This window comes from Budorcas taxicolor, chromosome 13 (genome assembly GCF_023091745.1).
Source record: "Budorcas taxicolor isolate Tak-1 chromosome 13, Takin1.1, whole genome shotgun sequence".
In the NCBI taxonomy this organism is placed as follows: domain Eukaryota; kingdom Metazoa; phylum Chordata; class Mammalia; order Artiodactyla; family Bovidae; genus Budorcas; species Budorcas taxicolor.
In genome coordinates this window covers 46,177,454-46,202,671 of record NC_068922.1, presented here as the reverse complement: position 1 = coordinate 46,202,671, position 25,218 = coordinate 46,177,454, and the positions used below count along the sequence as shown (strand labels likewise).

At 42.5% G+C, this 25,218-nt stretch overlaps 1 protein-coding gene and 1 non-coding gene across 5 annotated transcripts in view; both read right to left on the bottom strand.

Annotated features, from left to right (window-relative positions):
• LARP4B (La ribonucleoprotein 4B) overlaps nucleotides 1-25,218 on the bottom strand; it is an 84,407-nt gene that overhangs the window by 8,584 nt on the left and 50,605 nt on the right. For 3 of the 4 annotated variants that reach the window (XM_052651363.1, XM_052651360.1, XM_052651361.1), the window contains 9 exons: nucleotides 11,360-11,438; nucleotides 10,552-10,688; nucleotides 7,683-7,786; nucleotides 6,276-6,386; nucleotides 4,500-4,553; nucleotides 4,198-4,407; nucleotides 2,141-2,247; nucleotides 1,412-1,663; nucleotides 440-485 (listed from right to left, as the gene is read on the bottom strand). In XM_052651363.1, coding sequence (XP_052507323.1) covers nucleotides 440-485; nucleotides 1,412-1,663; nucleotides 2,141-2,247; nucleotides 4,198-4,407; nucleotides 4,500-4,553; nucleotides 6,276-6,386; nucleotides 7,683-7,786; nucleotides 10,552-10,688; nucleotides 11,360-11,438 — 1,100 coding nt within the window. Of the gene's footprint in view, nucleotides 1-439; nucleotides 486-1,411; nucleotides 1,664-2,136; nucleotides 2,248-4,197; nucleotides 4,408-4,499; nucleotides 4,554-6,275; nucleotides 6,387-7,682; nucleotides 7,787-10,551; nucleotides 10,689-11,359; nucleotides 11,439-25,218 lie in introns of all 4 variants that reach the window. The other variant, XM_052651362.1, reaches the window with a different exon arrangement.
• TRNAC-GCA (transfer RNA cysteine (anticodon GCA)) lies at nucleotides 17,578-17,649 on the bottom strand. Its single transcript has one exon. It is a non-coding gene; the product is annotated as a tRNA-Cys (tRNA).

Below are 25,218 nucleotides of genomic sequence, written 5' to 3'. Positions count from 1 at the left end.
TGTAGAATACTTTCCACACAGTGGGTACAGAGTTAAATATTTTGAATGAAAAACACTGATGAGCCAATTCCTACGTGCGAGGAGTTCATTCTGCTTGTCCAAACTCACGGTCCCAGTAATTTCAAAGTACAACACTACCTGGTTACCCATACAGAAAGCACCCATCTGGATGCCTGTGGATAAACCACACATATGCAAGCCGCCCCTGGGTGCACCTGTGTGCTGCACAGGGAAGTCAGGGGTTTCTCAGGAAACCAGCCATCACCTCCTCTTCAGAGCACTGAAAAGGGCCATTATCACCCAGCCAATACCACATGGCGAGAAAACCACAGGACCATGTCTAAAAGCTCCTTATCACACCTTCATCAAACCTCATGCTTGTTCAGTGTAAGTGGGGTTGAAACGTCAGGCAAAAGTGGCAGGGCTCTGAGGTACTCACTGTGAACTTCTCCTCCCGCTTCTTCCGATAACCAAAGGAGCTCTTCCTAGAGAAGAGGAAAGCAGCAGACTGTGACCTTTTCCACTTGAAACAGATTTCACTGAGCACAGCGTGTGCACGTTCAGTCTTCACAACTTTGTCATCTACTATAGATGGCTTTAGAGTCTAAAATCCCAATCTTATAAGGAAAACAAATTTTATAATAAAGAAGTAAAACTGAGGTCTAGATAGGGATATAAAAGAAAACATTGATTTAAATAATTTTCCCATTTATAATTTTTGTTATGATATGAATATTCGAACATCCATTCAGCTGGAGTGGCAAGGTGTGTAAAATCTGACACGGAGCTATAAAGGTGAATTGCAGAAAAGAAAAAAAAAACAAACCAGCAACGATGATCCATTGGATTGATCATCCAAGGGCACAGCGCCCAGGGAGCCTGGTCCACTCCCAAGCCCCCAGCCCTCACTCCACTGAACCACACGGGGCTTCCTCTCCCATCTGCCAGCCTTTCACTCCATGGTTCCCAAGGCATGTTTCCAAGGTTCAAGGTCTAAACCGCTGGCTTCAGTGCCCTTCCCCAAACTTGGCTTAAGCCCAGCAACAACCCCACCTTCCGAATGGATGTCATGCAGGCCTGAGAGCACCAAGACACTTCACTGCCCTGATGGCTTCCATGCTCTGATAATCCATACAGCTGCCCAGCCAGGGCCGGCACGTTAATGACCAGGACCAAGGGTCTGGCCCACCCTCGGTTCCACGGAACAGTGTCCTGTCACCACAAAGATGGAACCAGTCAAGTCTCTGCTCTAAAAGTAACCAACCCTGTGAGTGACTATACAAGACCTTGGATAGTTATAGCCTTCCCTTTGATTTTCTGTGAGGGACATTTAAATTCATGGAGTTTGACACTACTAATAGTTTTAAGTAGTGCCCACAGTACCCGTCCAACAGAAATCATGAGCACTCACCTCCCTCTGCCTAAGCCCGGGGAGGACTCGAAGCTGCTCTGCTCCACGCGCCCGGGCCCCACGTCTCTCTTGGCAAAGGCCGGAGGGTTCTGGAGCCGAGCTCGCGGCTGTGCCGTCTGCCTCACTTGTGGGCTGCGCACACCGTTCATCAAGCGATCAGCAGTGAAATTAAATATGGAAGGACTTTCCAGCAGCCCGGGACCCCTCTCTGCACTGGGGATGGCATGGCGCAAGTGAGACTTACTAGGATTCCTGCAGATGAAACGTTTGTGCACACTCAGTTCCCAAATGATCACGGTGTTAGGAAACAGGTGTGCCAATACAGAAATGGCTGAGCAAAAGTCTGCTCTCTACTTAGGGAAGATATTAGCAATGATACTTTAAGCAGTCAGCTCCTGACACGTCTGGTAAAGCAAACCTAAACACAGCATCAATGTTCCGCGTGGCTGCAGCTACATCCAAATGGAAAGCAGACACGCACAGAGGCAGTGCACCCGTCCCCATAGGGTGCTGGGGCACACACGGCAGGGAGCTCCATGCTTGAGTCTTTCACCCCTGGGCCGGACTGCTGGTCACACCCACTGGCAGTGAGCAGGACACAGCCTCTCCACTGAGTGTGACCACTGAGTGTGATCACATGCACCTGCTAGCCTTTGGCAGTGCACAGTGTGGTAGCGACCTCCTGTTACAACCCTGCAAAGACTGCAGCCTTCCCCCTCACAGACTTGCCTGCTCCTCGGAGGGTACTGTCTGAGTGAAGCCAGAGGAGATGCGGCAGGTTTGAAGGTTGGAGACGTGAACCCATTTATAAATCCAGTATTTGGAAATGGCGTTACCTAGAAAACAGACTTCAGGTTGGTTCAGTCTGGTACCGGATGTTCACATCACACTTGGAGCACTCACCACGTGGAAGAGCGCTGGGCAGGATGACTGCCAATGGCCAAGGTGTCCTGAGAGCCCACAGCAACCCCCGGGAATCTGCCTCACACACATGGAAGGGAGCATCTGCCCAGAAGCCCACCCCCTGACCCCCACCTCCCTCGCTGAGCACAGGCAGAACACGGGACCCACTCGCTCGTTTCCAGAGTCCCAGTGCCCAGGCCAACACCCCCACTGTGCCAACACCAAGCCAGCAACTCTTTGTTCCTGGTGACTTCAATAAAATCCATCAGAGTCCTCAATCCTAGGGACAGTCAGGGATCTGTGTCATAATCATGACCTCTGAGAGGCTCTTTTAACCTCACCTGCATGTAAGTCTTGCTCTGAGTATCATGGTATTTTCAGATCATTCATAATTATGTCCCAACTCACAATTCATGGTAATATACTACATACAAATATACTAACATATTATGTCAGAAAAAAATTAAACAGGGTCACAGTGCCCTTAAAAGACACAATACTAAATATAATCTTAAAATGTAAAATAGCTTAAGTGAAGAATTTTAAATATCAGCCAATTATTTTTAAAAAATCTAGTCATAAAAATAAGATAAAACTTAGCATTGAAATGGTTCTTTTTAAAAAAAGATGAAGAGGGATCACTCGTTTTCTGGATTCTGAACTGTGGTTTCAAACACTTTCTGTATAAACAACATTCCTTGATTGATCCAAGGCATTTAACCCCCAAGTGCCACCCAGTTCCCGCCTACATTAAAATGAAAGGAAGAGTCAAAAAGCTGGCGATTCCTCTTAACTAGAGCTAACCGAAAGCTATAATAATAGGATGACTAGAAACAGTTCAAGACCAAAATAAAATCATTCAAAATTGTAAAGAAAATGAAACCAACAAAAGGGAAATTCTGAGGGAGAAAGATGCAGTGAGACCTGTGTGAGCATCTCTGAAGTTCTTCTGTGGAACCATTGTGTACTTAGAAACATACCCACCACAGCAGAACTAGGTCCTGAAGACTGAATCATGGGAGAACACTTGAGATCAATCACTTCGTATGTGCAATTTTACACGTAAAACTACGGAATTTAAGTAACTGTGCTCAAGAGTTAAAGTAAAAATAAACTGGTTGCTAAGGCAGCTGTTGAGAACTAACTGGCCCCATCTCGCCGCTCCTGCTCACAATGACACAACCTGTTTTAGAGCAGTTGCTGGGCCTCACATGGCCCAGCCAGACCAAAGGGACCAGCCACTCATCCAGACGACTGATGCGGGGGTGAAGGACAAACACAACCAGAGCCCAGAGACAAAAGCACCCAGTAGGCCTCCTCTAGAGCAACCATTCACCTGAGAGTGATGGACACTGCCACAGTCCTAGTTTGCAAAAAACAGAGCATCAGCAATGTGCAGTGAAGCCTGCCATCCGTCCTCCATTGTCCGGGACTGTCACAAGCTTAGGAAACCCCATTCTCCCCTTCAGACCACGTCCCACTGCACCCCTTCTGTGCTCAGAAGGGCCCAGCTATCCCACAGCTCATGACCACATGTCGTGCTGTTCTCAGGGCTACACAGCTAGGAGAGGACACACACGACAGGAGGGAGGCAAACGGGCAAAGGATAGGGATTGCATCATCAGAGATTTCTTGAAGTTTTTGCAGCTATTTATCTCCCAGTGACTGAAAACCCCCCCCAGAGCGTGAAGGCCCATCTGACCGCACCACCTGAACTGGCATCCCCCTAGAAAAGGTCTCTATCGCCAGCCATCTGAACCGGCGTTCCCTTTAGAGGAAAGTCTCTATCACCCACCATCTGAACTGGCATCCCTTTAGAGGAGGGCATCTACTGCCCAGCATGCCAAGGGTCTGCGACAGGAGCTCCAGTAAGGCCGACTCACCAAGGGCGGGTCAAGATAGCTGTGTGTCGCTGACCACGTCTGGGGGGCTATCAGGCTGTACAGAGGGAACTGCTGCTGGGGACTATAGACTGGAGGTAAGTAAAACGACGCTGTGTAGCGCTGCTGGGTGTAGAGGCTCATGTCCAGAGGCCTAAAGCCATTCTTTGGCAAAAACGTGTTTATAGCTATTGCCTTCGCCTTTATCCGTGCCTATGTGAAAACATAGAAAGAAGTTTCTGTTATTAATAGAATACTCAAGGACACTGATCTGCAGGTAAAGCATAACCAATGGTCTTGCTTACCTTAATTGGTTTTCCTTGAAAGGTTTTGACTTCTTCTCTCAGATACTTGTAAGCCTGAGGACAAAATCATCCATAATACCATTGTGTTAATCTTATAATATGAACCTACAATTAATTCAGTACCTCAAGTAAGCAATTATGTAGTAGAATATGGTGGATGAGACCTAGAACAAGGATTCTTCACTTTTTTTTGGGTCATGGATTCCTTAAAAGATCTGGTAAGAGCTATGGAGCCCCTAGCCCAAATTCTCAAATTAGTATGATGTTATAAATTGATTACCCGTCATTAAAGAGAAAAAAGGAAAAAAATTCTCACAAGCAGTATCTGTATAAAATTTAAGCATTAACAGAAAGCACACAGCATTTCACAGACCCTACGCCAAGAGTCCTCACCTGGGAGAACACCAAGCTCCTAGTAATAACGCCATGGGCACTCAGAATCACATGGCTTGGGGTTGCGATGTTCAGAAGTCACTGCTTAGACAGCTCCTTGCTCATCTCCAAGTTCTCCTACGTAGCTCTGAGGGCTCTGCATCCCCCAAGCTGGCCGTGTTCTCCGTACTGGTGGGGGGCTGGAGAGGTGGCTGGCACCTGATCCATACACCTGCCTTCTCTCACCTCCCATCACCCTGCTTCTCCTGGTCCCTCTCTCTCCCTCCATTCAGGTAAAACTTGTCTTTCAGGCTCCTCTGTCTCTCTCCTGAAGCCCCTGCGGTCTCGCCATGCACACCTCACATTCCACGGCTGTTCCTCTACACAGGCGAGTGCTTCCTCTGAACACGATGCTTCCTTCCACGGCAGGGAGCCATCTGAATGCCCGCCTCCCCCAGGGCTCCTCAGTGCCTTCTCATGCACCTCATAACACAAGGCTGCCCAGGCAACGTTAGAGTCAGGCACAAATTTCCCAAACGCTTTTCCAAATACTGAAATCATTCTCTGCACAGAGATAAGAACAAAACCAGTTTTCCTGGGCTGCCCATGTTACATGTCCTTAGAAAATAACGCCTATGCTCTGCACACTGCTACAGAACTGTCTACACACACACACACACACACCTATTTAGGATTTCCCTGTACTTTAGGTTCACTGTAGATGGTGACTGGAGCTGTGAAATTAAAAGATGCTTGCTCCTTGGAAGAAAAGCTATGACCAACCTAGACAGCATATTAAAAAGCAGAGACATTACTTTGCCAACAGAAGTCCATCTAGTCAAGCTATAGTTTTTCCAGTACTCATGTATGGATGTGAGAGTTGGACTATAAAGAAAGCTGAGCACTAAAGAATTTATGCTTTTGGAACTGTGGTGTTGGAGAAGACTCTTGAGAGTCCCTTGGACTGCAAGAAGATCCAACCAATCCATCCTAAAGGAGATCAGTCCTGGGTGTTCACTGGAAGGACTGATGTTGAAGCTGAAACTCCAATACTTTGGCCACCTGATGTGAAGAACTGACTCACTGGAAAAGATCCTGATGCTGGGAAAGATCGAAGGTGGGAGGACAAGGGGACGACAGAGGACGAGATGGCTGGATGGCATCACCAACTCAATGGACATGAGTCTGAGTAAACTCCAGGAGTTGGTGATGGACAGGGAGGCCTGGCACGCTGTAGTCCACAGGGTTGCAAAGAGTCGGACATGACAGAGCGACTGAACTGAATTCATAGCCAATCGTCACCCCTGTGCCCACACTGAGCCCTACCATGTACTGACTGCAAAGTGCTGGTAAACTGCACTTCACAGGGGGTATGGGGCAGGGGGTGCACAAGGAAGAACTTACCTGTTGTGCATCAGCTTCTGTTTCAAATGTAATAAACCAATTATCATTATAGGCAAATTCACAGTTTATAAATCTCGGTAAGTTATCTCCTTTAAATAGTGCTTCTACTTCCTACAGGGAACAGAGAAGTTAGAAATTAACTCTCAACTGTGCACTGTTGGTCTTCACTAAAGAAACGTGAGGCCTGTTCTTAAGGACAGATGCTGAAAAGACAACCCCAGCTCATCGAAGTCCAGGGCTCTCTCTCCAGGTGGCTGAGGCATTTGAAGTAGCTTCCAGAATTACGATCCCATTGTGACAGGAAATAAGCTCACAACCCACTGACAGCTCTCCCAAACCCCAAAAGACCAGTAATTAAATTAACGGGAAAATACCAGTAGGCTAACGATGACACAATTTAGAGTGGGAGAAAGATAATTTAAGAAATCAACAAATGAGCTGAACTTTTGACACTAACCAGATTTACCCTCCCACATAAGATAATTACATACAAAAGATAAAATATATGAAATAATGGCTTTCAGACAGTGTACCCTGGGCTGTGCGGGATAGCATTCCGTAGAAGAACAGGTACAGATGGTCTAAGAGTGCGTGACTCATGGGTGGGGCTTCCAGGATGTGGTGTCAGGAGGGTGGGCAAAGGCCTAGTACAAAGCTACAGAGCTCAGGGGGTTCCCTCAGAGTACTTAGGACACAATAACCTGGAATGGAGAGAACCTCCGCTCCCTCCAGAGTTCTCCAGGATCAGGGAGAGTCTCTAGCAGCCAGAGTGGAAAACGGAGCTCACACGGGACCACAGGTGGAGCCCTCAGGAAACACTGGCCCAGGGTGAGGCCAATCTGCTTCCAAGGGTCCAAGTCACTGAAGTGAGTCACAAACAGCTCAGGAACATACACAGGAAGGAATACAAAATACTTTGTATCCAAGAAAGTAAAACCCCAAACACCTGGCATCCACCCCAAATTTGCCAGGCGCACAAAGAAATAGAAAAATATGACTTACAGTGAAAAAAATCAACCACCAAATTAGACTGAGAAACACACGGACACTGGTATGTTGGCTCAAGCTGAGTACAAGCCACATGGGTGTGCACAGCACCCCTCACTGTGAAAACACTTGCTCTGAGAGTTATTCAAATGAACATGTTCTCTGTCTCAACTTGGTGGTTTACTATTCTTACTTCAAAATGAGTAACTATTGAAACCTTTTTTTCTTCTAACTTCTAAATACTAAAGTTACCATAAACTCTATTTTTTTTAAAATGTAAAATGTACAGTGAAGTCTTGAGACGAAAAAGCGTTATAACATGTATTTTTGGTTTCGGATACATCTCCCTAAAAACCGCAGAACAAAGGAAAAAACATGCCTCCAAAAATCCAAGTGTCTTTCTGAGGAGAAAGGACTTACTTCTACAGGGGTGGACTCAGGTATCTCGCGTAGTATCACTATGCAACGGTTCTGATTTGGCCTTACTTTCTCTCCCTTCTCATCCACTTGGACTAAAGGTAAAGCTGTAAAGAGAAGAGAAACGGATAGTACACAGATATTAAAATAAATCCACTATCTGCACTCCACTGTGATCTGATGGAGATCTCCACCAGGACATATCAGACCATATTCCCAGGCACATTAAAGAAAGCTGTACACAATGGGGAAACCATCAAATCTGTGACAATTAAAACATAAACTATGGAAAGGTTCAGACCAATCTCATGTGTCACATTTAGGGGCTCTGGGGAGTCTTGCAGGAGCTGCAATTGAAGCAACTCTGTGACATACACCCTCCACAGCTTAAACCATCCCAAGCCCGTTACAATGCAAAACAAAGCCTTTCTCCTTTCTATAAGTCCCCTGTCTCCTTACAGCTTGATTCTGAACTCAGAGAAGCTACCAAACACTCTTCCCTTAGCCTCCCCTAAGTGATGGATATTTCTCGACCAGAGTCCACCATCGAAACAAGGGTCAACACTGCCAGCCAGCACGGGGACAGGCCCAACTCAGGTTTCACTAGCTTTTACCTTATCTCCTTTTTGTTAGGTTTTATTTTCTGGAGTCACTCTGTTGAGAGTCTATCACAGGCAGACTCGGGTCACCACACAGCAACATCACAACCAGGGCCCAGAGCTGTGCACCCCTGTGCAGACACGCATTACTCCCCTCAGGAGTGGAATCATCATTTCATGATGGGTTCACTAATTTGAGAGGATGATAAGGGCATACTATGAAGAAGTTCAGGCTAATAAATTAGACAAGCTACATGAAATCGAAACATTCCTTAGCACCAAAGTTCACGTCTGGGAAGTAGAGTCTATGAGAGAAAAACGCTCAAGGCTCACAAGGTTTCTGGAAAATCCTATCAAACGTTAAGAAAGAAATAACACCTATTCTACAGTACAAACTCTTCTGAAACACTCAGACAATACTTTCCAATCCAGCCTATGAAGCCCAAATAAAAAATACCAATAGAACCTTTTAAAAAATCAAAATGTCGATTTCTGAAAATCACATGGAAATGCCAAGCACTTAGAAGAGCCAAGGCCAAGCTGGAGATTCACAACTACTCGAAGAATGACGACACAGTGAAGCCAGTACCATCCGCAAGCTACAGCAATGGCATCAAGACAGACAGATGGAGGACAATCACTCGGCCCAGAGAGAAACCACCAGGGAGTTTACCCTGGCAACTGGCCCAAAGGCAGTGCCCTGTGGAAAGCAGAGCCTTCTTAATAAATGGACTGGAAAGGCAGCACATGCACATGTGAGGGCGTAGAGAGCCCACACCACATAAAAATCAGCTGACAATGGACCACAGACCTAACAGTGTAAGCCCTAAAACTACGAACTTCTGGGAGAAAACCCCAGAAATGCAGCCTTGGATTAAGCAAAGATTTCTTAGGTACAACACCAAAAGCAAGATCCATAAAAGAAAAAAATTAATAAACTGGGCTATATAAAAAAATTCAACACTCTGCTTTTCAAAAGACACTATTAGGAGAACAAGGAGAAGCCACAGACTGGGAGAATATATTTGCAAACCACATTTCTAATAAGGGCTTAAATATAGATCACATATCTCAAATTGCATACATATACATGCCCCTCAAATCTCAGCTGTAAGAAAACTAAAAAAATAAAAAGAAAACAGAAGTGAGGCATCTGAACAGACACCTCAGCAATGAAGCACCTGAAAGATGGCTCAATGTCACCAGGTGCTAAAGAAACAGAAATTAAAACCACAATGAGACACCATCACACCCCTGCTAGAAAACCTCTGTGAAGGAGGCCTTGCAGGGGCACCAGGAGACCCTAGGCAGCAGTGTCGGTAATCCTGACTGTGGTAAAGCTTTTGCCAATGCACACGGGATGATCGACTCAACCGTACTCTTTAAATACATAGTTCACGATGTGTCAACTATACCTCAGTACAGGAGAAGGCAATGGCAACCCACTCCAGTACTCCTGCCTGGAAAATCCCATGGACGGAAGAGCCTGGTGGGCTGCGGTCAATGGGGTCGCTAGGAGTCGGACACGACTGAGCAACTTCACTTTCCCTTTTCCTTTCATGCATTGGAGAAGGAAATGGCAACCCACTCCAGTGTTCTTGCCTGGAGAATCCCAGGGATGGGGGAGCCTGATGGGCTGCCGTCTGTGGGGTCGCACAGAGTCGGACGCGACTGAAGCGACTTAGCAACAGCAGCAGCAGCAGCACAGTGGCTTTTAAAAACAAATAAAATGGTAAAGTTGTGGAACCTCCATCTGCAAAGTGAACCAGGAAGTTCACACCTAAAATATCTACCCTTCCTGAATTCCCATGGGTCTCTGAAGTAACCGTGAAACTTCCCTTTGACATCGCCAAATGTCCAAGAAATATTTCATTCACAATTTGCTGTTAAGGAACAACACAATAATATATCACCAGTACTTCAGCAGGAAGCAGGAATTTGGAAAGAACTCCTGTGACAGGGCGTGCTGATTCACATGCACACTCCTTCACCCTGAAGAGCTCTTGACTGCACCTCTCATTTACACTCTTCCCGCTAGCCCGTTCGACTCTCAGCACCCATAACCTGGGATGCGCCTGAGGCTGTGGTTCCACAGCACACTGACGCCCAGTGTGACATGCACCTCACCAGACTGTCACAAAGTCTGGAGGGTGACAAAGGCACCACTTGCCGTCGAGTCCTTAGCGCGAATAGCTGTGCCTCTAAGTGTCACGCTGGCCAGAAAAATGCCGTCTGGACCATGGACGACACAGCCTGGACTGCAGTCCACTTACATCTCAGCACCTCAACAATCAGGTCCATGTCGGTGCTGAGCTTCTTGATGTGGTCCAGGTTAGCTACTGTGGTGATTGGCACGTACTGGTCACTGTCCATCTGTGATATAAGGTACATGTCACTAGCAAGGTTCTCCCTGCAGAAAGAAGACAATCTTTCTTAGTTCACAGCTTTTTTTAAATTTTTCACATCTTTATTAAAAGGAAGCTTCATGAGAGGAATAAGTGTGTACGATGTACTCTGCTATTTGCCATCTCTCTGACCTTGGGTCAATTTTGTCAAAGGCATCTGGGGAAGCAGAGAGAGCAAGTGTACTGCACTTTATACAATCAAAATCAGTACGTAAGTCAATCTTTAAAAATTATTTCTAGCTTATCTCTGTTCTAAAAAAGTGTTTGAGAAGCTTATTAAAAATAGAAACACACTTCTTAAACTAAGGAACCCCTGCCGAGAGAATGAGACAGTAAGAAAAACGTGAAAAGGCCAAGAAAAGCTGGTGCCCAGAGTGCTTGTGGTTCGGGTGGAACAGCCATCAGAGACTATGGCTCCACCCCTGGCCTCCCAGCTTCTGCAGCAGAGGCTGGGAAAAGCAGGGAAGTAACCAACCTCACCACCACCTGTGAGACTGGCTACCTACGGCCCCGCCCCCGAAGCCTGATTCCAGGGGCATGGGATGGCGACAGGAGACCTTGACTTCCTACAGATGGATGTACAGACACATGTTAACATGTAAAGTACTACATCTATACAGATAACAACATGAAACACCTTAGGTACCAGCTGCTAGAAAAACACTACCATCCTTACCTAGACAAGCAGAATTCCAATGTCTTTTTAAGTGCTTCCCGGGGGTCTTCCTGGCTTTCTGGTTGAGATTCATTCCCTCCTACATAAAGGCAAAGGAAAACTGGCTTAAGTTAACCAAGTACTTGATTCAGTATAGCAATTTTAATGGTTTCAATATACACAGTAATCTACCTACATAACAGCAAATATAAAAAAATTATTTTACAAGGAAATCATATAGGCAAACAAAAGTAAACAAAAAATCCCTTACCCCCTAAACAAAAACAGTTTCAAAAAATAACCTGAGGAGTAAGATTTATTAGCAAAGTTTAGCAGGAGCTTTTGTCTCAATTCAAAAAGGATTTTCAGGTAACCTACAAGCAGACAAGATGCTAAAAATATAATAAAGGAAATAAAGTAACTAAAGAGTTTTTAGACACAACTATACATATTTGCATGGCATAATAATAATACATGCAGGATTTTCTAACAAGAGACACTTGCATTTTAAAAGTCAAAGTTAAAGACCATCAAAATCAAAGACAAAGTGGAAACACTGATGACAAAGAGACAGTAAGTGTTTTATATAAAGAGCTTCAATAAAATCTATCTCCCACCAGGAAAAAAACAAACCAAAACAAACAAAACTAACGGACCTAATGAGACTGAAAATTAGAAATAGGCCTTGAAGCCGCAGTCACATTCCATCCCTTCATCCAGACAGGCCTCTCATGCACACATGTTCAAGTCCACACTGAACGGATAGCACTGCCTCCTGAGATACCTCCTGCATGCCGGGCACTGCTGCAGAGCTGCCTGTGTGTGTGCTGTGTGCTCACTCATGTCTGATCTTTGTGACTCTGTGAACTGTAGCCCGCCAGGCTCCTATGTCCATTGGATTCTCCAGACAAGAATACTGGAGTGGGTTGTCATGCTTTTCTCCAGGGGATCTTTCTAACCCAGGGATCAAACCCATGTCTCCTGTATCTCCTGCACTGGCAGGTGGGTTCTTTATCACTGAGCCACCTGGGAAGCCCCAGTAGAGCTGCTTACTCAGCCTCAGAGAGGCAGTATCTGCTCTTAGAAGGAGGCAATCAATAGCCAAACAAGTAAACAGTAAATAGAATCGGACACAAAGGAGAAAAGCACAGGGCACAAGCAGACTCAAGGCAGAAGGAATAATCAACAAGCTCGAAAACAGGTCATATGAAATTAGTCAGCTAGAGGAATACAAAGAAAAAAGAATGAAGAATAAGGAAGAAAGCCTACCTGACTTGTGATACACAACCAGCAGTATTTCTGTACACTAACAACAAACTATCCAAAGAAGAAACTAAGAAAACAATCCCACTCACAACTGCAAGTGAAAGAATTAAAAACCCAGGAATAAATCTAACCAAAAGGAGAAAGATCTGTAAGCTGGAAACCTGAAGCTACTGATGAAAGAAATTAAAGACAAATAAATGAAAACATATCCCCATGTTCTTGGGTTAGAAGAATACTGTGAAAATCTCCATGTAAAAATATTCCAAGCAATCTACAGATTCAGTGCAATCAATCCTTATCAAAATTTCAATGGCATTTTTTGCATAAGTACATCAAACAACCCTAGAATTTGCATGGAACCAAAAGACTCTGACTAGCAAAATAAATCTTGAGTAAGACGCACAAAGCTGGAAGCATCACACTTCCTGACTCCAAAGTACTTTGAAAAGCTATAGTTATCAAAAAAGTATGCTACTGGCATAAAATAGACATACAGACCAATGGAATAGAACTGATAACCCAGAGATAAACCCACATGTATGTGACCAGCTGATCTTCAACAACGCTGCCAAGAATACTTTAGGGGAAAGGACAATTTCTTCAATAAATAATGTTGGGAAAACTGACAGCCACATGCAAGAGAATTAATGAAACCCTTATCTTACCTCATATACAAAAACCAACTCAAAATGAACTAAAGATTTACATGTAACAGCTGAAACTGTATAACTAAAAAAAAAAAAGAAACACCCAATGTAAAAAAAATGTCCTAGCCATCAGACTTGGCAACAATCTTTTTGGATATAACACCCAAAGCACAGGCAACAAAACCAAAAATAAACATGGGGACTACATTCCATTAAAAAGGTTTTGTACAGGAGAACAAGATGGCAGACAAGTAGGTGGACATGGAGTACATCTCTCTCCACGGCTACATCAGGAATACACCTTCAGACACAGAAGTGCATGCAGAACACAGGCTGAGAGTGGACAGGAAGACCTGACCAGAGGAAAAGAATAAACAGAACCACGCAAAACTGAATATCAAGCCCTGAGCCTTTGGAGTGGGAGCACTAACTCCAAGACTCTAGACTATCAGAGAACTAACCCCAGAGAGTATCAAAGAGAGAGAACTCACACAAAGAAAACCACCTGAATACAAGACCTGGCATCACCCAACCACCAGTAGAACCCTGTGCAGGACTCCTCATCTAACCAACAAACAAAATAAAAGTACAAACTCAATCATCAGCAGACAGGATTACCACCTCACTCAGCACTGCTCATCAGACGACAAACAAACACTCAGCACAAATCTCACCCTATATGAAGCTGACACAAACCACTGGACCAACCTTACAAGGGCAGAAACCAAAAGGAAGAAAAAATTCAACCTTCAAGCCTGGGAAAAGGAGACCTCAAACACAGTAAGTTAAAAAAAAAAAATAATAATGAAAAGGCAGAGAAATACCACACAAATGAAGGAACAAACTAGAAGCACAGAAGTCCAAATAAATGAAGAAGAAATAGGCAAACTACCTGAAAAAGAATTCAGAATAATGATAGTAAAGATGATCAAAAACCTTGAAAACCGAGTGGAGGAAATGCAAGAATCAATTAACAAAGACCCAGAAGAATTATAGAATAAACATACAAACAACACAATTACTGAAATTAAAAATATTCTAGAAGGAATCAACAGCAGAATATCTGAAACAGAAGAACGAATCAGTGAGCTGGAAGATAAAATGGTGGAAATAACTTCTGAAGAGCAGAATAAAGTAAAAAGAATGAAAAGAATTAAGGATAGTCTCAGAGACCTCTCAGACAATATCAAACACACCAACATTCGAATTATAGGGGACTCAGAAGAAGAAGAGAAAAAGAAAGAGTATGAGAAAATTTTTGCAGAGATTATAGTTGAAAATTTCCCCAACATGGAAAAGAAAATAGTCAATCAAGTCCAAGAGGCACAAAGAGTCCCATACAGGATAAATCCAAGGAGAAACACGCCAAGACACATACTAATCAAACTAACAAAGACTAAACACAAAGAAAGAATATTAAAAGCAGCAAGGGAGAAGCAACAAGCAACATACAAGGGAAACCCTGTACACTTAACAGCTGATCTTTCAGCAGAATCTCTGCAGGCCAGAAAAGAATGGCAGGATATATTTAAAGGACTGAAAGGAAAAATCTACAACCAAGATTACAGTACCCAGGCAAGGATCTCATTCAAAATTGATTAAGAAATGAGAAGTTTTTCAGACAAGCGAAAGTTAAAAAATAATTCAGTACCACCAAACCACCTTTACAACAAATGTTAAAGGGACTTCTACAGACAAAAAACACAAGAGAAGAAAAATGATCTACAAAATCAACCCCAAACAATTAAGAAAATGGCAATAGGAAATTATCTATCAATAATTACTTTAAATGTAAGTGAATTAAATGCTCCAACCAAAAGACACAGATTGGCTGAATGGATACCAAAACAAAACCTATATATATGCTGTCTACAAGAAACCCACTTCAGACCTGAAGACACATACAGACTGAAAGTGAGAGGATGGAAAAATATATTCCATGCAAATGGGAAGCAAAACAAAGCTGGAGTAGTAATCCTCGTATCAGACAAAAGAGACCTTAAAATAAAGAAGATTACCAGAGATAAGGAAGGACACCACATAATGATCAAGGGATCAGTCCAAGAGAAAGATACCCTCTTGGGTGCAATATCTATGCACCCAACACAGGAGTACCTCAACACATAAGACAAACACTAACAGACATGAAAGGAGAAATTGACAGTAACACAATAATAGTAGGAGACTTTAACACCCCACTCACACTAATGGACAGATAGTCAAAAGAGAATATTAAGAACGAAACACAAGTCTTAAATGATACATTAGATGAGATGGATCTTATTGATATCTTCAGGACGTTCCATCCAAATGCAAAAGAATACATCATCTTCTCAACTGCACATGGAACATATTCCAGGACAGACCACATACTGGGTCACAAATCAAACCTCAGTAAATTTAAGAAAACTGAAATTGTATCAAACATCTTCTCTGATCACAATGCTATGAGACTAGATATCAATTACAAGAAAAAACTGTAAGATACACAAACACACAGAGATTAAACAACACGTTTCTAAATAACCAACAGGTTACTGAAGAAATCAAAAGGGAAATAAAAAAATTTCTAGAAACAAATGACAATGAAAACATGACACCTCAAAACCTACGGGATACAGTGAAAGCAGCTCTAAGAGGGAAGTTTATAGCAATACAATCCCACCTCAAGAAACAAGAAAAACACCAAATGACAACCTAACTTTACACCTAAAACAACTGGAAAAAGAAAAACAAAAAAGCAACCAAAGTTAGTAGAAGGAAAGAAATCAAAAGATTCAAACAGAAATGAATGAAAAAGAAATGAAAGAAACAACAGTAAAGGTTAATAAAACTAAAAGCTGGTTCTTTGAGAACATAAACAAAACTGACAAGCCTTTAGCCAGACTCATCAAGAAGAAAAGAGAGAAAGATCAAATCAACAAAATTAGAAATGGAAAAGAAGTCACAACAGACAATGCAGAAATACAAAGGACTGTAAGAGACTATTATGAACAACCATATGGCAATAAAATGGATAACCTGGAAGAAACAGACAGATTCTTAGGAAAGTTCAATCTCCCAAGACTGAACCAGGAAGAAATAGAAATTACAAACAATCCAATTACAAGCACTGAAATTGAAGCTGTGATAAAAAAATATCCCAAAAAACAAAAGCCCAGGACCAGATGGCTTCACAGGAGAATTCTATCAAACATTTAGAGAAGATCTAATGCCTATCCTAAAACTCTTTCAAAAAATTGCAGAGGAAGGAACACTTTCAATCTCATTCTACGAGGCCACCATCACCCTGATACCAAAACCAGACAAACACAGCACAAAAAAATAAAACTACACACCAATATCACTGATGAACATGGATGCAAAAATCCTCAACAAACTTTTAGCAAACAGAATTCAGTAACACATCAAAAAGCTCGCTCTTTCCCTACTGCCATGGAGCCACGCAGAGGGGGAGGTTCGGGTGCATTAAAGATTCGGCTCCACCTATAACCCACCGCCATGGCTGAGGAAGGCACTGCTGCTGGAGGTGTAATGGACATTAATACTGCTCTGCAAGAGGTGCTGAACACCGCCCTCATCCACTATGGCTTAGCATGTGGAATTCACAAAGTTGCCAAAGCCTTAAACAAGCGTCAAGCCCGTGTACGTGTGCTTGCATCCAACTGTGATGAGCCTATGTATTTCAAGCTGGTGGAGGTCCTTTGTGTTAAGCATCAAATCAACCTGATTAACGTTGATGACAACAAGAAACTAGGGAACGGGTAGGCCTCTGTAAAACTGACAGAGAGGGAAAACCCCATGAAGTAGCTGGTTGAAGCTGTGTGGTGGTTAAGGACTATGGCAAAGAGTCCCAGGCCAAGGATGTCATCAAGGAGTACTTCAAATGCAGGAAATGGTGAAATAAAACACTGAGTTCTTGGGGAAAAAAAAAAAAAAGCTCATACACCATGATCAAGTTCGGTTTATTCCAGGAATGCAAGGATTCTTTAGTACATGCAAATCAATCAATGTGATACACCATGTTAAAAAACTGAAAGATAAAAATCATATGATAATCTCAATAGATGCAGAAAAAGCCTGTAACAAAATTCAGCACTCATTGATGATTAAAACTCTTCAAAAAATGGGCATAGAAGGAACCCACCTCAACATAACAAAAGCCATATATGATAAGCCTACAAAAGGCAAAAAAGGCAAAGCACTCGCTCAGTCATGTCAGACTCTTTGCGACCCCGTGGACTGTAGCCTACCAGGTTCCTCCGTCTGTGGGATTCTCCCGGCAAGAGTACTGGAGTGGGTTGCCATTTCCTTCTCCAGGAGATCTTCCCAACCCAGGGATCGAACCTGGGTCTCCTGCATTGCAAGCAGACGCTTTACCGTCTGAGCCACCAGGGAAGCTCTGATAAGCCTACAGCAAACATTATTTTCAATAGTGAAAAACTGAAAGGATTCCCTCAAGATCAGGAACAAGACAAAGGTGTCCACTTTCACCACTATTATTCAACATAGTTCTTGAAATCCTAGCTACTGCAATCAAAGAAGAAAAAGAAATGAAATCCAGATCGGAAAAGAAGTAAAGCTCGCACTGTTTGCAGATGACACAATACTGTACCTGCTGCTGCTGCTGCTGCTGCTGCTGCTGCTGCTGCTGCTGCTGCGTCGCTTCAGTCGTGTCCGACTCTGTGCGACCCCACAGACAGCAGCTCACCAGGCTCCACCGTCCCTGGGATTCTCCAGGCAAGAACACTGGAGTGGGCTGCCATTTCCTTCTCCAATGCGTGAAAGTGAAAAGTGAAAGTGAAGTCGCTCAGTCATGTCCGACTCTTCACAACCCCATGGACTGTAGCCTACCAGGCTCCTCCATCCATGGGATTTTCCAGGCAAGAGTACTGGAGTGGGGTGCCATTGCCTTCTCCAGATACTGTACCTAGGAATCCCTAAAGATACTATCAGAAAATTACTAGAAATGAAGAAGTAAAGTTCTATTTGCAGATGACGTGATACTGTACCTATGAAACCCTAAAGACACTATCAGAAAATTACTAGAGCTAATTATTGGTGAATTTAGCGAAGTTACAAGATACAAAATCAATACACAGAAATCATTTGCATTTCTATATACAACATGAAAAATCAGAAAGAGAAACTAAGGAATCAATCCCATTCACCATTGCAACAAAAAGAATTAAATATCTAGGAATAAACTTACCTGAGACAAAAGAACTGTACACAGAAAATTATAAGACACTAATGAAATAAATCAAAGACAGCATAAACAGATGGAGAGATTTTTCCATGTTCTTGGGTAGGAAGAATCAATATTGTGAAAATGACTATACTATCAAATGCAATCTACAGATTCAATGCAATGCCTATCAAATTAGCAATGGCATTTTTCACAGAACTAGAACATAAAATTTCAAAATTCATATGGAAACACAAAAGACTCCAAATAGCAAAAGCAGTCTTGAAAAAGAAGAATGGAGCTGGAGGAATCAACCTTCCTGACTTTAGATTATCCTACAAAGCTACAGACATTAAGATAGTACGGTACTGGCACAAAAACAGAAATATAGACCAATGGAACAAGGTAGAAAACCCAGCAACAAACTCATGTACTTCTGGGTACCTGATTTTTGACAAAGCAGGCAAGAATATACAATGGGGCAAAGACAGCCTCTTCGATAAATGGTGCTGGGAAAACTGGACAGCTACATGTAAAAGAATGAAATTACAACACTTCCTAACACCATACAAAGATAAACTCAAAATGGATTAAAGACCTAAATGTAAGACCAGAAATATAAAACTCAGAGGAAAACACAGGCAGAACACTCGATGACATAAATCAAAGCAAGATCCTCTATAACCTATGTCCTAGAGTAACATGAGAAAAAAAAAAACAACAAGTAAACAAGTGGGACCTGATTAAATTTAATAGCTGTTGCACGGCAAAGGAAACTATAAGCAAGGCAAAAAGACAACCCTCAGAATGGGAGAAAATAATAACAAATGAAACAACTGACAAAAGATTAATTTCCAAAATATAAAAGCAGCACAAACAACTCAATGCCAAAAAAACAAACAATCATAAAGTGGGAAAAGACTTAAACAGGCATTTCTCCAAAGAAGACAAACAGATGGCTAACAAACACATGAAAAGATGCTCAACATCACTCATTACTGGAGAACTGCAAAACAAAACCACAATGAGATATCACCTCACACCGGTCAGAATGGCCATCATCAAAAAGTCTACAAACAATAAATACTGGAGAGGGTGTGGAGAAAAGGAAACGCTGTTGCACTGTTGGTGGGAATGTAAACTGATACACCCACTATGGAAGACGGTATGGAGATTCCTGAAAAAACTAGGAATAAAACCAGCGTATGATCCAGCAATCCCACTCCTAGGCATATACCTGAGGAAACCAAAATTGAAAAAGACACATGCATACCATTGTTCACTGCAGCACTATTTACAATAGCTAGAACATGGAAGCAACCTAGATGTCCATCGACAGATGAATGGATAAAGAAGTTGGGGTACATATACACAATGGAATATTACTCAGCCATAAAAAGGATTGCATTTGAGTCAGTTCTGATGAGGTGGATGAACCTAGAACCTATTATAGAGAGTGAAGTGAGTCAGAGAGAGAAAGATAAATATTGTATTCTAATGCATATACACGGAATCTAGAAAAATGGTACTGAAGAATTTATTTACTGGGCAGCAATGGAGAAACAGACATAGAGAATGGACTTATGGACATGGGGAGAGGGGAGGAGAGGGTGAGATGGATGGAATGAGTAACATGGAAACTTCCATTACCATATGTAAAACAGATAGCCAATGGGAATTTGCTGTATGGCTCAGGAAACTCAACAGGAAACAGGGGTCCTGTATCAATCTAGAGGGGTAGGATGGGTAGATGGGAGGGAGGTTCAAAAAGGAGGGGATATATATGTATACCTATGCTTCTGAACTGTGGTGTTGGAGAAGACTCTTGAGAGTCCCTTGGACTGCAAGGAGATCCAACCAGTCCATTCTGAAGGAGATCAGTCCTGGGTGTTCATTGGAAGGACTGACACTGAAGCTGAAACTCCAATACTTTGGCCACCTCATGCGAAGAGCTGACTCATTGGAAAAGACCCTGAGCTGGGAGGGATTGGGGGCAGGAGGAGAAGGGGACGACAGAAGATGAGATGGCTGGATGGCATAACCAACTCGATGAACATGAGTTTGGGTAAACTCTGGGAGTTGGCGATGGACAGGGAGGCCTGGCGTGCTGTGATTCATGGGGTCGCAAAGAGTCAAACGTGACTAAGCGACTGAACTGAACTGACTGATGGCTGATTCATGTTGAGCTTTGACAGAAAACAACAAAATTCTGTAAAGCAATTATCCTTCAATAAAAAATTTTTTTTTAATTTCAAAAAAAAAGTTTTTGTACAGTAAAGGATACAATCAACAAAATGAAAAAAAAAAACAACCTACTGAACAGGAGAAAATATTGACAAATCATGTACCTGATGAGGGGCTAATATTCAAAATACATAAGGAACTCATATAACTCAGTAGCAAAAGAAAAAAACAAAAAACCACCTATGATTAAAAGAAAAAATGGGTAAAGGACTTAAACAGAGTTTTTCAAAGAAGACATACAGAGAGCCAAGCAGCACATGAAAAGATGTTCAACATATCTCATCATTAGGGGACCACAAGTCAAAAACCAAAATGAGGATCACTGCTCACCTGTCATAACTGTCGTTATCCAAAAAAATAGGTAACAAATAACAGGTGTGGGAAGGATGTCAAGAAAAGGGAGCACCGCCCCACCCCCCGCCCCGTGTATTACTGGTGGGGACGTAAACTGGCACAGCCACCATGGAAAAGTGTGGAGGTTCTTCATAAAATTAAAATAGCACAACCGCATGATCCATTACTGGGCATACACATAAAAGAAAGGAACTCAGAGTCTCAAAGATCTGCCTGCACCTCCATGTTCACAAGGATTATTTATAACACCCAAGACATGGAAACCTTCCACATGTCTATCAATGGATGAATGGATTAAAAATGTGTCTCTGTGTGTGTGTATCTATATATAGTCCAGGGTGTGGAACAATGCAGGGACAGAGCATACCAGGAGGGTGCCCAGAGGCGTGGGAAACCCCTAGAGGCAGGCGCCTATGGGATCACAAAAGAGTCAGACACTATTTAGTGACTAAGCAAGTATACACACACAATATATACACAGTGGAATATGATTCCACAAGAAACCCTGCCATATACAACAACATGGATGAATCTAGAGACTACTGTGCTAAGTGAAATAAGTCAGAAAGAACCCCCCAAAACTACACGATGCCACTTACATGAGGAATCTAAAAAAGCTGTGAACACAGAGTACCAGAGCGTAGAGCCATGGCTGCCAGGGGTTGGAGGCAGAAAACGGAAAGATGCTGGTTTAAGAATACAAACGTTCAGTTCTAAGGTATCAGCTCTGGGATCTACTGTACAGCATGGTGACTATAGTTAATAATGCTGTACTCTATACTTGAACTTTGCTAAGACAGTAGATCTTAAGTGTTCTCAGCATTCCAATGGGAAAAAAAAGTATGTGAGGTGATAGCTATTAAACCATCATGTTGCTCTACACCATAAGTATAATTAACATTTACTTGTCAATTACACCTAAATAAAAAGAGAAAAAAAACTGTAACCTCCCACCACTTTACTTATCATGACCTGTCTTCTCACTTTATATAATGTGAACATAAGTATATTCTGTGTATGACGACAGTCTGTCTCTGCCTGAATGGATGTAAGCACCCAGAGAGCAGGAGCTTTCGCCAATCGTATGAACTGAGTCCCAAGTACATCTGGCACGTGGTGGGTTTTAAATATCTTTTTTATTAAAAAAACAAACGAACCAGTTTTCTAGATGTAGAGCATTAACTCCTGAAAGAGACACAAGGATGGCCTGGGCTCAGGGAGCAGACAGAAGCCCGAGGGTCCCTGAGTCCAGGGTGTGGGACAATGCAGGGACAGAGCACACCAGGAGGGCACCCAGAGGTGCAAGGGAGCCCTGGAGGCAGGCGCATGTTCCCTGCATAGCACAGGCACGAGGACTCCCTGAGGCCGGGGAAGGATCACGTCAAAGGAAGGAAGGAGCTCATGCCTCCTGCTCTGCCCTCATGAACACCTCATGGACACTCCTGAAGTGTAGGCTGGCACAGTGACAGGACCACATGTAGAGGGAAAAAAAAGAGTAACTTCACAGTTGAGAAAGCTAATAATAAACCTACTTCAGCCAGCTGGTCACGGTCAACAACAGCAGCAATAAATCATGCTGGCAGTATGTACTCTTAATGTGATGGGATGAAAACGGCTCTTGACTTCTGTGGTATTCCTTCCCTCAAACCCACCATGATGAGAAAAACATCACACATATTTTCCAGTATCATGCAAAATAACTGAGCAGTACTCCTCAAAATTATCAAGGTCATCAAATACAAGTAACGTCTGAGAAGCTGTTACAGGCAAGAGAGCCTAAGAACACAAGTCACTCACTACATGTAACATGATGTCCTGGGACAGAAAAATGTCAATAGGTGAAACGTACCAATCCTGGTTCAGGAACTGCGGCAAATGCATCATATGAATATAAGGTGTTAACAGGAGAAAACGAATGCTGGGTCTATGGGAACTCTCTGTACTCTATCTGCTCTATTTTCCTGTAAGTCGAAAGCTATTCTCAAACAAATAGCAAGGTGAGAGACTCAAATCTAACCATATTAATTATCATAGTAAAGGTTAACATTCTAAATGCCTAAATTAAAGGCAGAGACTACAGGATCTGACTTATTATCCAAATACTGGTTCTTTGAGATGAATAAAATTGACAAACGTCTACCCAGACTGACTACGGGGAGAGGGGGAGAGAAGACAGGAATTACCAACAACAGGAATGAGTGCTATGACATGACAACAAGTTTTATAGATACTAAAAGGATAAATAAGAGTACTGTGAGCGATTCTATGCAATAACTTGGACAATTTAGATGAAATGGACAAAATATGTAAGTAAAGACAGAAGAAACCAAAGCTCTCTCAAGAAGAAATAAACCTGGGTAGCCCTATATAAAAAACCAAACAAACTGTAGCTGACAATTTTCTCACAATCAATATTCTACATTCGGATGGCTTCATTTTTCACTTAAAGAAGAAATAAACTCTTCCCAAAAATTCAGTAGGAGGGAAAACATCAAAATAAAACTACAGACCAACATCCCTCATGAACGCAGGCGTACAAATCCTAAGCAGAATTATGGCCAATCCAATCCAATAATATATGAGAAATGTATTACATCCTGACGCAGTAAGGCATACCCCAGGAATTTAAGGTTGGTTAAACATTTTTAAAAAATCAATGTAATTAATCTTAACACACACACACAAAATACAATCAATACAAAAAAAAAATAATACAATCATTGCCACAGATGAAGAAAAAGCTTGACAAATTCCTCTTTAACTGTTCCTCCTTAAAACTCTCAGCAGACCGTATAACAGAGGGGATCTGGTCCGCCCAGCAAAGGCCACAAACACAAAACCAAGAGCACCACTGTACTTAATGGCAAAAGACAATGCCCACCCCCGCCCCCCATCAGTCAGACATTTGCTCTTACCACATCTGTTCACCTCTGTAATGAAAATTCTTTCAGTACAATGAGGCAAGATAAAGGAATAAAAGGAACTAGACTGGATAGGAAATAAAACTGGATTTATTCACAGGTTAACACCAGTCCATGTAGAACATCCAATGAAATCTACAAAATAAGTTTCTAAAACTAATATGTGAGCTTAATAAGTGTCCAGGGTATGATATCAATTTATAAAAGTTAATATATTTCTATCTATTAGTAACAAATAGTTGCAGATTGAATTTTTAAGAACCACTTATAACAGTATTCTTGCCTGGAGACTCCCATGGACCAAGGAGCCTGGTAGGTTATAGTCCATGGGGTCACAAAGAATCAGACACAACTAAGTGACTAACACACACTTTTACAATAGCACCAAAAAATATGAAATACTGAATGATAAACTGAATGGAAGATGCGAAAAGCCAGAGGACTGAAAACTGAAACATACAGGGAAAAATACAGTCAAGAGAGACTAAAGATCTGAACAAGCAGACATATACCACATCATGGACAGCAAGCCAAGATGTCAATCTTCTCCAACTCATCTACAGAGTCAATGAAATTCCAATAAAAATCTCAGCATGCTACGGAAATTGATCAGGTCACCTGAATGTGCATGGAAACGGAAAGGACCTAGATCAGCCAAAATAAGTCTGAAAAAGAACAAAATTGGAAGGCTAAATAATACTACCTGCTTTTAAAAGAATTATTTACAGTGATTAAAACAGTGTGGTTTTGTTGTCCAAACAGACTGATGAAGAAGAGACAGTCCAGGGACAAACCCACATACTCAGGGACAAATGATTCTGACAAAGGCAGTGCAGTGGGGAAGGGCAGGAGAGTCTGTCTGACAAATGTTACTGGAACAACTGCGTATCTATTAATACATGTGCTGGGGGGAGGGGAAGAACTCTGCTTCACACCTCACACCACATACAAAAATTAATTAAAAATGGACCACAGACCTAAAAAATGTAAAACCATGTTAACTGTTACTTTCCCGGTGGTACAATGGTTAAGAATCTGCCTGCCAATGCATGGGACATGGGTTTGATCTAGGTCTGGCAAGATCCCACACGCTGCAGAGCAACTAAGCCCTCAGGCGGTAACTACTGAGCCTGAAGTGCTGCAGCTACTGAAGTCCACGCCCCTAGAGAAGAGCCCAGGTACAGCAACCAAGAGCAGCTCTGACTGAGCCTGAGTGCTGCAACTACTGAGGTCCACCCCACCAGGGGAAAGTACATGCCA